The sequence below is a fragment of the Myodes glareolus genome, chromosome 25, assembly GCF_982192425.1.
Source record: "Myodes glareolus chromosome 25, mMyoGla1.1, whole genome shotgun sequence".
In the NCBI taxonomy this organism is placed as follows: Eukaryota; Metazoa; Chordata; class Mammalia; order Rodentia; family Cricetidae; genus Myodes; species Myodes glareolus.
The window spans coordinates 35,259,013-35,274,973 of record NC_142050.1 but is presented as its reverse complement, the minus strand read 5'-3'; the positions used below and the strand labels follow the sequence as shown (position 1 = coordinate 35,274,973).

Genomic DNA, 15,961 nt, shown 5'->3' with positions numbered 1-15,961 from the left:
AGAAATATAAAGAAAATGACATTTGTCCATTGCTCTCCCAGAATCTTTCAGGAGGGGAGGATTGGAAGTGTACAGTACACAACCGATTATAAAATCATTATACATGTGCCAACCCTAGAGTAAGTTTTTCACACCTGTTCCAAATTCTTTATCACCACCCACTGGCTCTGGGAAGGTCCTTTAACTTTTCCAGCCCAGCTTCCCTGTGTGTAAAATAAGGGTGAGGAGGGCTTTTCATGTTTTCTTTTGAGGATTAAGTGCAGTAATAGATTTCATTGCCTCCCAGTGTCTGGCTGCAGGCAAGGAAGATCTTAGCTCTGTTACCGTTGTTATTTACAACTGAGGTCTGCGTGAGGACAGGACACTCAGTCAGACTTTGTCGAGGATTCCTTTTAACTTTAATTTAGTTTTTGGGGGAGCATGAGTGTGCACACACCATGCATGTGTGGAGGTCAGAGGAAACTTGGCAGGAGTTGGTTCTCTCTTCCTGCCATGCCTGTTCCAGGAATTGGACTCAGGTCCTCAGGCTTCTCTGAAAGTTCCCTTACCCACGGAGCCATCTTCCTGGTCCCGTGAAAGAGGATCTCGCAATTTAGCAGCCTATGCCATTGAGTAGGTACTTATTAGTGGATTTTTTTTTTATTTTTGCTAGCTTGTTTTTAATACATCAGCTAGATCCAGAGTATGAGCTCTAGATTATAATTGTTTAGGGGACAGAAATGAACTGTAAACATAATACTTTTTAGTTGCACGGAGATTATTAATTATCCATGTATTTTAATGACCATGTGATTGTTGGGTCCCTTCTGTATTTTGAGCTGTGTGAGGGCACGTTCCGTTCTGTGTCTGGCAATTAGCATTATGCTTGGTACTCTGAAGATGTTCCATGAACGTTTATACCATTGACTTGTTTAGCCCGTTGTTAAAGACGATACGAGAGATGGAGCATCCATCTCTGACCCGTGGGGTAATACCACGGAGGCGATTGCTCCATTCCACCCGTTGCCTCTGCACGTACGACAGAGGCAGGATTCCGCCAGTGCAAGCTCCTGGCTGACTGCAGCTTCCATCTGCAGATCAAACATGGTGCCAAAGAGAAGCAGGTGTGTTGTTAATGCTTTGTGGCTCATCCTCAAATTAATATCATAGCAATTTTTTAGTACTGTATCTTATAGGTGCCAATCAGTGACATGGAAAAATAGGACAAGGACGGGAGAGAGCACTGACATTCGAATGAGATTAGACAGGTGACGCAAACAAGGACTAGTGGACGGGGAAGCTCCAGGTGTGTGTCTCACACCTGTGGTTTTTTGTTCAGAACCCGAGCTGGAGGTGGTCTAATGACATTCGGTAGACTAACCTTGCTTCCCTTCCACATGTAGGCTGCACACATATCGTGTCCCGGATTCTCACGTAGATACTTATGAAACTCAGCAGTGACATGTAGACCCCGCCTGTGAGGAGGAGCTCAGGGTCTGATGAAAACATAATGTACCTGCTACCATATTAGGCAGATTTTTGAGTCGCGTTCCAAGAGGAAATTAAACTGTAGGAGTTTCCAGGAGAGGGAGAGAGAGAGAGAGAGAGAGAGAGAGAGAGAGAGAGAGAGAGAGAGAGAGAGAGCGCACACCCACTCAGGAGTCAGGAAGAACTGCCTGAATGAAGCAGGATTTCAGCTGGGCCTTGGCTCGCTGCCTGGAGTCAGCCCCTGGGGCTTGCTCGAGGACCTCAGGCAGAGGAGAGGAGCAGAAGGCCAGGACACGCCAGCGCTTTGAAAAAAGATCCTCGGTGAAAAGCTCGTACAGGAAGCAGATTTCCAGGGTTCAGGATCCTCGGTGAAAAGCTCGTACAGGAAGCAGATTTCCAGGGTTCAGGATCCTCAGTGAAAAGCTCGTACACAAAGCAGATTTCCAGGGTTCAGGATCCTCGGTGAAAAGCTCGTACAGGAAGCAGATTTCCAGGGTTCAGGATCCTCGGTGAAAAGCTCGTACACAAAGCAGATTTCCAGGGTTCAGGTTTCCTTCCTGTTCCGTTCATCGGTTGCCTTCTCTTGTCTGTGTCTGGGCATATTGTCTCTACTCCATCCTCTGTCTCTGAAATTCGTTCCTCTGTGTAGGCTTGTCTGGTGCCGGCACCTTTTAATGTAGTTTTTATTTAACCAATTGATTCTTTCACTTCTGCGTGGTTCCTTTTCAGTGTATAGATTTCCTTGCTGATTTTTTTTTCTCTGTTTTTGGACTTCCGTCTCCAGTTTATTCTTCTGCTCACTTTGGGGGCTGTCTTGTCAGGAGATAGACTTCCTTAGCACACCTGCTTATGAGTCATCTATGTAGACATTTATTCTTGTTAAAAGGAGGACTCTGAATTCTTCCTGGACATTTCGGCCATCTTGGGGTCTGGGGTTTCATTATGGGGAATTGGTAGTTTGGGACTGAGTCCTGGTGAAGACATCTCTTTAGGGGACTCCCAGAAAACAAAAGAACCAAATAGAATTAGAAAGGGGGCAGGGAGTTAACTAGGGGACCCATTCATCCCTATTATTGTTCTTTTTTAAAAATAATACCATGGTGGGATGTCCCGGACAGCTCGCGGAGCAGCAGCTACAAGTGGCAGCGCCATGCGGCCGGGGAGTCAGGGTCCCCGGGCGAGCAGCAGAGTCAGGCGACTGGATGCGGTGGACGGCAGAGTAAATGGACATAAGGCTATACATAAAGCTAGACATTTATTACTTTAAAAAAGGGAGATATAGACAAACATAGAGAGAACAAAGACACACGTACATACGACACGAAACACACACACACACACACACACACACACACACACACACGAGAGAGAGAGAGAGAGAGAGAGAGAGAGAGAGAGAGAAGATGGCGGCGGGGGGTGGGGTCAGAAGTGGCTGGGGTGGGCGTGGTTAGTTCTTAAAGTGACAGCAGAAGACTAACACCTATAGACTTTCAAAGCACAAGAAAGAAACACAAGAAATACATGACAACCCTCCTTCCGCGGTGTTACTGGCCTTCCACTTTTGTAAGGGATCATACATGCACCTCAGCTAACACCCAATGTGGGGAGAAACAATCAGTAAATCCTGTTGAGGAGGCCTTTTCTAGAGTAAGACCAAAGAACACACCGTCGGTTCCCCCAATGGACACCCAGTTCCCTTTGTAGCTTTTGTGCCGTGATAGGTTTATGCCGCTATTTGCTGAAAAGAGGCAGGGGGCATTCAGAAGGATTTTGCAAAGGGCATACAATCCGCAGTTCACCTTTGGGAAGTTCTGGTGTTTCCTCTCATGTTTATAAGTAGGTGGCGATAGTATGGGATAGGAATTGTTTGAGGTGTTTGCCATCGAGGGCATGGGTGAATGGAGATGAGGGTAGACTTATCCGGCATCGCCTCCCCTGGGTCTTAGCTACAGCTGGGCCGCTGAGATTTGAGAGTGAGCAAGTATATAGTAATAATATTATTTTATTTTATTTTCTTGAGCCATACCATCCTCCTCCAAAGGAGGAGTCAACCCCTCCAGATCCAAGCATTCAGAGCAGGTGGGCACCCGGATAAGTTAGGATTTCTCTTTAGGAAACATGCAGACGTGTGGTGTTTAAGGGCAGCCGTTGGCACCGAATCCAGTATTTCTTATCTCTTATTACCCAATAGCTGAAATACTGGTAGGAGCCCTAACTTCTAGTGGTGGATAATGAGAATTTCATTCTTGGGAAAGCCAGTGACGCAGCTCTCCTTATCCGGTTTTGCTTAGAGCAAACACCGCTCTTCTGTAAGTGCCTCTAAGCTTGAAAGCCATGCTGGGACCTAGAGCTAAGGAGAGGCTTAGTATAGAAAGAGGCTCCTTTTTCTTCATCTCCCTCTCTTCCTCCTGCCATACCCCTTCTGACGTCCCTGGCCATTCCTCCTTACTTCTTCCACTTACGCCTCCCCTGAGTCCCAGGGCAATCATACAGAGCAAATGGATGCTTGTACCCTACCCAGTGGGCTCTAGACCCCTAAAATGTGCACCAACATTTGGGCTGTCTATGTTTGTTAACTTTCCTGGTAAGAGGCTTTATAGCTTTCTTCAGCTTATATTTTACATTTATTGTATGTGTGTATATGGTATATGTGTATATGGTGTGTGTGTGTGTGTGTGTGTGTGTGTGTGCTCGCGCGCGCACACGCGTTCCCATGTAAGGGTGTGCACATGTGCATGTCCCACGAATGCTGAGGTGGGAGTCTCCCCTTCCACTACATGTGTTCTGGGGATCCAGCTCAGGTCCACTGGGCTCAACTGCAAGTGCCCTTACTCACTGATCTGTGCTGTGGGCTTTGATAACTTTAGTTTCTTGAAAGATCCCATGACGACAAAAGTTAAGAACCCCTGGTCTGCTGCAGCACAGGGCTCATTCATTTTGGAGATAACTGGAAACATCTCTGAAATGCCGAAGCTACAGGATTTCATGGGGCTCCGACCACAGAAGCCAAGCCTGGGAATATGGCTGGCCTTCATGGCCATTGGACGCAGTGTCTGCCCCGTTCAGCCACCTCTCCTCAGGGTGCAGACTGATGACCATTTGCTGAGAGTGCTTCTTGTCCAACAAAAAAAAGAGTAAAGTGTAAAAAAGAGAAAAATGAAGAGGCTGAAAGAAATTCCCCAGAAAAACTTCCTGGCTATGCTTATGAAACTGGGGTGAGCAAACCTTGTATGGCCCCCAAGGGGGTCATCATCATTGTAATCATTGTCATGGGGTCGTGTTCCATTGTAATCAAATGGGGCTGGTGGGTTTATTATCCTTCTGAGGAGAACAGTTTCTGTTACTATAGCAGATACCTGGTGCACACTCACCTTGTGAGGAGAGCCGTTCCCAGTGACAGCTTTGGAGGTTCCATTGTGTCTTTAGTAGCTGAGGGGTCTGTGGTGAAGCAACACATCACAGCGGAAGTACATGGTGAGACAAAACTGCTCGCCTTGGAACCAGAAGGCCAAGAAGAACATACACCCTCTGACCCCAAGCCTCCCGCTACGCTGCACCTCCTTTAGCTCCACCACCTTCCAATAGTGCCAGACTGGGTACAAAGCACATGCATACTGGAAGGAAGACACGATCCACTCGATAAGTGGCCTTCTTGAACTTTTCTCTCTCAAGGGCAACTTTTTGCTCAAGAAATTTTTGCATGACCCTCGGTGTGTAGGTATATAAAATAGTCATGCAAAGCAAACATTTACCATCATAAATGATAAATGGATTTTAAGACAGTTCTTTAGTATACATATAATTTTACCGTTTATTAAAGACAAAAGCAAATATTCAATTAAGGAGAATTGGCAATACTTGTTATTTTTATATAAAATATATTTTATGTAAAGCATTATATAAAGAATAATTGGCCAAATGCTAAAAGGTATAGTGTGTCTTCAGTGTCTTCAGAGTTGATTAATATTTTGACTTTAAAATATCAGTGCTGAGAATGCTGTTTTGCATGAATGTGGACTCCAGAATGGCAAAAGCATACTTAAGCCTTTTCAGAAATTATTGGAAATTCTATCCTAATCCCAAGTCAAATTCATCCAACCATTACTTTTAGAGATTTATTTATTTGATCTCTGGGTGCTCTATCTGCATGTGTGCCTTTAAGTCAGAAAAGGGCGTCAGATCTCACTACAGATGGTTGGGAGCCACCACGTGGTGACTGGGACTTGAACTCCGCCAGTGCTTTTTGCTGCTGAGCCGTCTCTCCAGCCGCCAACCAATTTTTTCAAAAATGAAACAAGTCAGAAACTCTAACAATTAAACTCAAGTGTGCTAACACACTAGACTCCAAAGATGCGCTGTTTTGTTGCTTGCATGCCGAAGAGTGACATTGGAAAATACTAAAGGCCTTTGTTTTCTGTATTTAAACTGTTCTGTCTCTACAAGAGCGAGAAACTTTGTATGGACACCGAGAACACTGCAGCCTGGGACAGCCAGTGGTCCTGAAGCTGAGCTGAGGAATTTGGGGCTTCAGCCGCTGGTGAGCCATGGTGTAACTAGCATCCTGCACAGTGCAAGGCGCACACATTGTGTATCCATAGCCAAAGCTGCAGTAAAGTCGCTCAGGGCAACACTGGGTGAACTCTGCAAGAAGAGCCTCTGGTATAGTGTGTATCGTAGTTAGGATTCTCTTGCTGTGAGGAGACACCATGACCATGGCAGCTTTTCTAAAGGAAGACATTCATTTGGGGCTGGCTCACAGTTCAGGGGTCACTCCAGTATCGTCATGGTGGGAAGCATGGTGGCACACAGGCAGACATGGAGGCACACAGCATGGTTCTAGAGAGGTAGCTGAGAGTTCTACAGCCAGATCCAAAGGCAGTAGGAAGAAAGAGTGAGCTTGACTTCAGTTTCTGAAAACCCAAAGCCCACTCCCTGTGACACACTTCCCCCAACAAGGCCACCTCTACTTCCACAAGGTCACACATCCTAATAATGCCACTCCCTCTGGGCCTATGGAAACCACTTTCGTTCAAACCACTACAGTATAAGTTTGATTTTTTTTAAATTAATTTCTGTCTGTTGTGCATTGGGAAGCCTTTTTACTGTTGCCTAATTTGTCACATCTCCACGTTCAGTTATGTGACTTTCAGTTGAAGAATCTGTAAGCTATAGCACAAGGTACACATTTGCTTTGTTCTGTTATTTTAGTGTTTTTCCTGAAGAAGAAACTTAGTAACGCTAGACCCGGCCATTTAGAGAGAACTGTGGCCCCTGTCCTCCAAGCTTGTGTAAGAATAGGGTTTAAAAGTCTATAAAATATCAGCAGGCTAATCAGAAGGGGTATATAATGCATTTGTGCCAAGGTAACTTTGTTTGGGCTGGCATAAGAGACTAATAGCAGGGAGCTGACTCAGTGGCTAAGGGCTTGTACTGCTGTTGGAGAGGACCAGACCTCAGACCTCGGTTCCTAACACTTGTATCAGGTGACTCAAAACCACTTGCAAATTGCAGCTCCAGGGAACCAGGCCCCCTCTTCTGGCCCACATGGGCACTGCATTCATGTGCACATACCTGTCCTTCCAACACAGACATATACACACACTGTTTCAGGTCTATAGAGTCTAGACAGACCAGGGATATCTCTTGTGACCAGTTGTCCTGCTGATGAATCCCCTGGGGTTTCTTAGGGTTTGCAAAAGCTAGAGCTAGCTGGGTGGGCTCAGTATTGATCCTTTAAATTTACGGGGCTGTTTCCACAGTGACAGATGAGAGCAAGTCCTCGGGGAGCTAGAGGTGAGGAACTGGTGCTGGCGTGAAGTCCTAAGGGGAGAATGAGAAGGCTGCGGAAGGAGAAGGACTCAGGAGTCGAGCTCCGTGGGACGATTGGGAAACAGGGTTGGAGCAAGGGGTGGGGTGTTGGTTGGAGAGTCCTAGGAGAGAATAACTTCTCGTTGCTGAGGCTGCAGAGCAGGGGAGGGGTGCACAGCGAGATAGCTGCAGAGAGACGAGAAGGTGTTTGACGTGAATGGCAAAGAAAGTGGGGTTTTTTGTTTTTTGTTTTTTTTTTTTTTTTTGGATTAGCGAAATAGGCAGCAGGATTAACACAGGGTGGTGTGTGCGAGGAAAGGTCACGGGTGAGTCACAGGTGACTTGGGTTTCTGCTCTCTAGCCTTAGAAGGATCTCGGTGTTGACGTGTTCCCAGGAAGTAGGACCCAGAAAAAAAAAAAGACCCAGAGATGAGATAAATTGCTAATCACATTTGCTCTGAGCTGGTGTCAAGAGCATCAGTGTGAGTCATCCTAGAGGGACAGGAAAGGATGATGTGGTCATACTGGGTCCTCTGCCGTGGCTGGGATGAGGAAAGAACCTGCGTGTGTTTGGATGGGGCCAGTTAGGGAGCACAGCGGGGAAAGATAACAGTGATTCCCTCGGGACAGCAAAGCAGTGATCCCTTTGCTTAACCCCTGCAGTCTAGAATAGTTAGTGTGGAGTTAGCATAGTATAGTCAGCAGCGAAGTTGACAGCCATCTGTCAAGTAAAACTACTTGGAATATTCGGGAATAACAGCTCTATTATTGATGAAGGAAAATTAAATATATGTGGGAGTTTTGTGCACATCTGTGTACTAAATTAGTCTTTTCAGATCAGCCCTTTGTTCTATGGGTATTTACGTGGTTCACGCTCTAAACACAGCATCCTGCAGGAGAAACGGTGAATCTGAAAGATTCAAGTACAAGGTACAGTGTGGATCTCTAGAATTATGTTGTGTATGACTCTAGCTTTGAGTCTGGGCTCTGCCCAGATTATGAACGACGTGATCTTGAGCGAGTTGCTTTGCTCTTTTGTCTCCCCATCCCTGTCTTTAAAATGAGAATATAATATTTACTTCCACCGCGTCGCTGGAGGGCTTCATCGAGTTAATATTTATTGAACACTTAGAACAGCGCCTGCCACTTTGCAAGCACCAAATAAGTATCAACTATTATTGCTATTGTTCTTCTGTGGCTTGCTCTATAATTAAATACATAATTTACCAAGTGGCTGCGATAGGAATGGCAGGCGCTGAGGGGAGAACTTCCATGGACACAGGCACAGAAAGAACACAGAGTGACAGAGGTAGCTAATTGGTCTCAGAGGTCCATGCAGTACAGCCTGGGCGTCTGCCAAAGACTAAGCACAGCACGTTTTAGCTATTATGAGTTGGTCTTAAACAATGTTTCTTCATATCAGAAAGATGGACTGGTGATCTGTAGTATAGGAGTAATCAGTATTTTATTTTTTTCCTATGTCTACTTGAGGGCTCAAATTTTTTTTTTCTTAAAATGTAATCCTTCTAGGATAGAACTATATTCAACCACTGTTGCTTTGGAAAGTACTGTGTGCCCGTGAGAGTGAGCCCAGGCCATGGGACTCATTTCTATGTGAGTTCCAGGTCTGCCACACACCAGCTGTATGCACACTTTTGGGCGAGTTACTTAATCTTGCAGTTTCCTTGTTTTTAAAACGGGAACAATAGTTGTGTTAACCTCTGTGGTTACTCTTAGGACTAAGTTAATATCTCCAAAGCACTCATAACAAGACCCAGCCCATAGTAAATGCAATGCTGCCGATTTTCCTACCATGGACACCTCTTTACACCATTCTATATAGGAATTCATTTTAGGGCATCATGGGCAGACAGGCCACTGACTTCCATGCAGTGAGCCATAGTTTTTTTCCTTATTTTGACATGTCTCACAGAATTCTTACCCCACAGCATCTTGCCTTCCAGATCTCAGCCTTGGAATTTTCAAAGGAGATTATTTTTTTTTTCTTATTAGTCTGGGTATTTTGCCTGCATGCACATCTGGGCACCACTTGTGTACCTGGTACCCATGGAGGCCAGAAGAGGACATAAGGTCCTCCTGGAATTGGAGCTACAGACAGTTGTGGGCTGTCTGTCATGTGAGTGCTGGGCATGGACCCGAGGTCCTCTGGGAGAACAGCCAGTGCTCTTAGCCACAGAGCCGTCTCTCTAGGCACAGGAGATTTTTATGTGTGTGTGTGTGGGGGGGGAGATTTGTCAATTTCTTTCAACATGTTCAAAGAGTAAACAAATAAAATGAAAGTTTAGAGGAGACATGTAACTTACTTTCTTCAGTTTATATATACTATTTGGACGATAAATGGAAACGTGTAGGGCTTTTTTTTTTATCATATAGATGCTATTTGTACCAAGTAATTTCTCTTAGGAATGTTTGTTTATTCCTATTCCATGTTCTGTAGTGTGTGTGGTTGTGTGTGTGTTGCCTGTGCGTATGTCTATAAAACACAAGTCTAGTGCAGGGTTACGGTGCTGCATATGGAAATGACTGAGGCTCTACTCCTGATGCTGTCATTTCATTACCTTTGAGCAGACTCTCTTCTTGGGTCTCCAAGGCCACCCGATGTTCCCTACCGTGAGACAGTGGCGCCTCTTCATCTTTGCTAATAGCCAAGGCTGATGCCGAGGAGATGCAGCCTTGGAAATCAACCTTTAGGGGGAACTGCGCAAATAAAATCTGATGCTACAGAGGGTGTTTATCATCCAGAACATACTAAAATTAGGGAGGATGTCTTTCATTTCAGATGAAGCTTAAAGGGTATGTAAGTATAATTCAGAAAAAAAAAAAACACCTTTTTTCACTCAAAGTCTGAAGTGCAGAATTTAGAAAAGTTACAGACTGTAGTATTTCAAGTACTTAGTTATCTCTCTTTCTGTTTAATCAATCAGTTATGCAAATACTGAGGATGCGGCTAACTCTAAGCCTTAGTGGTCTTTTTGCCAATACAATTCAACTACAAAACTAAGGCCCCGGGCAAGTTGCAGAGCTCCCTCCTTTTCCAATTCTCTCTTTTCTTTACCTTCTACCTTATAGGTGGCATTTGCAATTTCCTTTTCTCTAATTTGATCTTCAATTCCATTGGGGATAAAATTTAGGCCAACAGGGTTGGGAATGCAAAGCTCTCTTCTCGAATTTCAACCGCACTGTAATGCTGCTCTCATCAGACTTCGTACTGACTGTACTTCCTTAATCTAAATTCAGTCCTTTTACGGTGCATCTGGTGGGTCTGATTGGCCAGTCTACAAATGCTTATTTATTTTTCTTAGTCATGCATGTGCAAGCCAGAGGACAACTTTTGGGGGTTGGTTCTCCCCATCCAGCTTTCTGTAGCTTGTAGGAATCGAACTCAGGTCGTAGGCTTGTGAGGCAAGTGCTCTGACCTGCTCAGCCATCTCACCAGCCCCTACAAATATTTATTGACACCATCTCCAGTTGACGACTTAGAGGGATTATTCTGAAAATCCATGCTGTTATCTTATTGCCGTAGATTCTGATGTAATTCTAGCCATGTTGTACTAGCTCGCTATGCTGTCTCAGAGGCCATCTCAAACCCCGTACTTTAATTTCTGTGTGTATGTGGGGGTAGTCTATTCCAGGGTGGTCTCCAGTTTGATCTGTAGTCAAGGATGAGCTTTTATCTTTGGATCCTCCTGCCTTTGCGTCCTGCATTTGAGCACTGGGATTACTAGTGTTTATGTGGTACTGGGGATCACACTTGGTGCTCTGTATGTCCTAGGTAAGCACTGTATCAGCTCTGCTATATTCCCAGCTCTAAATCTCAGTACTTGGAGTAAATATCAGTGTAATACCCGAGGTTGTACATTTCCACTGCTGGGGATTGACTGATGGGCATGGGCTCAGTTTAGCCACTGCTGGTTCCAGCTGCGTTCGCTCTCATCTTAAGGCTAGCCAAGAGTCGATGACTTGGCTCGGCTCCCCTTGGCATGCCTTTGTTCTGTGAATCTGTGCTGCTTCATCTAGGATCAAGAGATCAATTATCCTGGCACATCCTGGCACTATCTTATGTGATAGTAAAAACCATAAGAACATAAACCCGACCTTCGCTAAAACATTCCAAGATTCTGCTGTATTAAGAAGCTAGCGTGCTAAGTTAAGTTACAGGGCAAAGCTGTATTGAGGGTATTGAAAACTCATATAGCAAAAGACACAGTTGGAGGGTGTGTTGGCTTATGTCAGTATAGCTTGACTAAACCAAGATTCACCTAGGAAAGGAGCCATGGGACACACTTGTGAGGAATTGCCTTGATTGGGTTAATTCATGCAGATTACTTCCCTCAATGTGGACAGCACCACTCCCATTGAGTTGGGGTCCTAGGCTACCTAAAAAGCCAAAAGCTAGCTGGGCACCAACATTCTCTCTGTCTACTTCATGGATACGGTGTGACCATCTGCCTCACACTCCTAACCACCATGCTGTCCCCACCCCTAATGGTTTTCCCTCTCACTGTAGCCACCCAGATCCTTCCTCTCAGGTTGCTTTTGTCTGAATATTTTATCGCGGAAATAACAAAAGCAACTATACAAAGTGGTTAAGCCAACTGGAGTCAGCAGTGGGCCCTCTCGGCCACTCCCACTTCTGTCCGGGGATCGCCACCCCAAAGCAAGAGGAGGCAAGGCTCCACACATGTCCATGTGTGGCAACTGGGAATGATATTAATAGTTTCAAATACAGGCTTGTAGAAATATTATAAAAAATGTTAAAGGAATAAGAACAAAGCCACAATATTCTGAATGGTTATCTATGTTTGCTGTTCAGGCATGTTTCTTTTGTCTCTTTCTTGCTAATGTGTTAGTCAATGTTCTCTTGCTGGGAAGAGACGCCATGACCATAGAAACTCTTCTAAAGGAAAACATTTAATTGGGGTTGGCTTCCAGCTCAGAGGTTTAGTCCATTATCATCGTGGTGGGAAGCATCGTGCCCTACAGGCCGACAGTGCTGGAGAAATAACTGAAGAGTTCTGCATCCAGACCCAAAGAAGCAGCATGAAGGAGTGCCACACTAGGCCTGGTGTGAGGTTCTGAAACCTCAAAGCCCATCCCCCAGAGACACACTTCCTCCTACAAGGCCACACCTCCAATAATGCCACTCCCTCTGAGTCTATGGGGGCCATTTTCATTTTCAAACTACCACAGTCTCCTTTCTTCATCAGTAGCATATCATCATACCAAGGTTTTCCATAGTGTATTATGGACCTTTCCTTTATTATTGAAAAGGCTTTGTAACTATGTCAATGTCCGTGTAAGTATCCTATTGTATAGATAGACCATAATCCACCTCATCATCTTCTCCTTCTTCGTGGATTGGTTGGTTTCCTGCATTTTGTCCTTCGAAATAAGAGTGTACTGAGCATGTATATAAATGTTGATCCAGATGTTGACTTGTTTCCTTCCTGGAAAGAATGCTGGGAGGAATGCAGTGGTCTGAGTCTGAACTCAGGTGGCAACGAGGAGACTTGCAGTCTATAGAAAGGACGCCATTGAGATTGGGCTTCATGTTAACTCAAAGCATCTTCAAGATAGAGGGCTGAACTGCAATACTGGAATGGACGCATAATGGTGGCACCAGTTGTTTTTCCTCATCTAAGCTCAGGGGAGCAGAGCCTTAGTCTTCTCACTTGGATGACTCCTATAGTCTTTAAGAGAGGATGCTTCCTTCTGCAGTCAGGTCCCATGGCTGGCTCCGAAGCCTCTGCTCCCAAGGCAGCAGTGATGATGCTTTAGATAGGACCGTGGTGCTGAGCATGCAGAACATGGAAAGAATTCCTTTCCTGTTTCCTGTATGCATCTGTTGACAACGGTTTTGCTCCAATAGAAGAACCGGTTTTATCTTCCTTTTGGTCTTCAAGTTCAAGTGTACTTTCTTCCTTTAACTTTGCCTGGTGTGTCTATTAAGAATTAAATTGGGTCACAGTCATTTTGATCACAGCATTAGGGTATGTGTGGCCTCACCTCACAATTGGCTGGCCATTGCATGGAGACATTTTCCCAGGAGTGTCCCTTCCTCTTCGTTTTATTATACCCAGAGCTACATTGCTTCTTACTATGTTCCTTGTAGCCTCTTGTGGCAAACCGTGTTCAGTTTGAGCTGTCAGTGTGATTTCTACCAGTAGCAGCTTCGGCATCTCACTGCTGACTGAAGAAAGTGGTCCATGCCCTCTCTCTACCTCTCCCTCCCGCCCTCATTTTGTCCTGAGCGTGCCTTCCTCCTGTCTTCCTAGCTATGGACGGTCTTCTCATACCGAGCCTCCTTGCAGGAGAGTCATTAGTCTCCTTTCGGCCTGTGGTTCAGTTGTTTCTATAAGCTGAGCAGGGTGCCCATCTGGCCAACAGAACTGAGTGTCAAGTACAGTGCGGTCCCCTCCCTCTAGCAGCCGTTAAAAGGTCCTTTGTTCCCTCCCAGTCCCTCCTGGTCCAGGATGTTGCCCACACCCTGTGGCGGAAATCCCCCCATCACACCAGACACTCGGCGGCTTATAGAACTTGCTCTGAAAGCAGAATGCCACCTTATGAGTGGGAACCTAACCTTCTCTGTGCTCAAAGGAAGTAGTTTATGGAGTTGAAGTTTATCTTTGTGAGCTTTTGCTTTCGCCAAGTTCCCATGCTTCTCTGTGTGATTGTTCATGTACCCCTCGGCCCCCCCCCCTCCTTTTTTTATATAAGAAAACTGGAGCCGAATTCCTGAGTGTATGTTCATGGTGGGAACTGCTAGGTGACCGAGTAGGCGGGGCTTGTTTTCAAAGAGCGGAGGAGCACATCTGGTTTGTGTGTGCCCCTTCTTCGGAAAGCTGGTGTCTGCTGAGGGCTGTGGACTTCGGGAACTGCTGGCCTTTCCTTTTTCTCTGCACATTTCCAGACTCTTGGCTCTCCTTCCCGACCCCACCCTCTATTCCTGCAGGGCCGGGCTGAGTAATTTGCTCTGAAGCGGTTTGGTGCAGTGTAAGCTCCAGAGCAGCGTGTCCAGGGTCTGAGGAGCCCCACTGGCTCCATCTTGCTACTTAGCAGTTACCTCTCCCCAGGCCAGGTGATCATCATGAAAACCTCACCAAGACCCTGTTCTCTTCCCTAGATGAGTATTTCATCCATTTCAGCCAAGCAAACCTAGAACTTTCCCAAGGGTCTGTGCAGTGGCTCTGGGTGCCTAGTTAGAGTTGAGATGTTGATGGAGAAAATAGAAAAGGACAAAAACTAGGGAGTGGGAACTGAAAAAAATGAAGGGAGGAAGGAAGGGAGGGAAGGTGGGAGGGAGAGAAAGGAAGGAAGGGAGGGCGGGAGGAAGGGAAGGAGGGAGAGGGAAGGAGGGAGGGAGGGAGGAAGGGAAGAAGGAAAGAGACAAATACCTGTGGAGAAGTCCTCTGTCCTGAGGCCTTGCTTGCCAAACATTAGCCTCTTTTTTCTTTCTTTTGACTATACTTATTTATTATTAAATAGCATATTCACTTGGTTTGAAACCCCAAAAGTATGACATGTTACATGGTTAAAAGCCTTCCCTCCCATCTAATTCTCTATGTGCTCAACCCCTTCTTGCTATGCCCAGCGCACTGCTACTTTCCTATCAGGTGGGGACACAGCATGGCCAAGAGCCTATAGAAGAAAGGGTTTACTTGGGCTTATGTTTCCAGAGGGTTCGAGTCCCTCATGGCAAGGAGTCCTGGCTGCAGGCATTAGATGGTGACAAGAAGTGATGAGAGCTGACAGCTCACACCTTGAGCTGTAGGCAGGAAGACAGAGAGCGCCCTGCGATTGGCATGCATGGGCGTTTGGAACGTCAGCATCCACGCCAGTGACACACTTCTTTGAGCAAGACCACACCTCCTCAGCCCCAAGCAGTTCCACCGACTGGACATCAAGTATTCAGACACGGGAGCCTGTGGGAGACATTCTTATTCAAACCGCCACAGCCGGTTTCTGTATTTCCATGCAACCCTTCCAACATTTCTTCAGGCTTATCATGTCTGGGCATACACAGCTAAGAGAATTCTTTCCTTGCTCTCTGTTTCCTCATCCTTGTAGCTCTCCTCTCACACGCTTGCATCCCTTTACTGTTTTCTCAGGAGTCCTTTCTTAGAACGGTGGTTGGGGAGTGGCCGGCGGTCACGAGTCTCACTTACACCCCGTGCCCAGATGAGCTCACGCGTGGTTGTCCTTTTCCCACAGAGGAAGTGGAGAGTGAGAAGTGGTACCTGTCTGCAGACTTTCCTTCAGCCACCATCAAGACAGAGCCAATCACAGAGGAGCAACCCCCAGGACTTGTCCCCTCCGTCACTCTGACCATCACGGCCATTTCTACTCCCTTTGAGAAAGAAGAGTCCCCTCTGGATATGAATGCTGGGGTATATCCAGTTTTCTTCCTTATAAATATAGATATCGGAGGGTAGAAATCTTGGTCTGCAATAAAGTGTTTATCCTAGGAGATGCATGTACTTTGAGGGTGCATAGTCATGTATGGATGCATGCATTCAGGCGAGTTTGTATGGACGAGTTGTATCAAGAATATGTTATTGTCAGCAACATTGATTGTGGCAACTTTTGAAGGTGTTGTACAGAAAAATCAGTAGCAGAGAGGATTTCATTTTTTACCTAATTGCTGTTATGAAACTGAAAACACAGT

At 45.7% G+C, this 15,961-nt stretch overlaps 1 protein-coding gene across 1 annotated transcript in view; it reads left to right on the top strand.

Moving 5' to 3' along the window:
* The window catches only part of Creb3l2 (cAMP responsive element binding protein 3 like 2), a 118,322-nt gene that overhangs the window by 69,381 nt on the left and 32,980 nt on the right, over positions 1-15,961 (top strand). Inside the window, exon 3 of the mRNA XM_085683558.2 lies at positions 15,508-15,683. Coding sequence (XP_085539684.1) covers positions 15,508-15,683 — 176 coding nt within the window. The remainder of the gene's footprint in view (positions 1-15,507; positions 15,684-15,961) is intronic.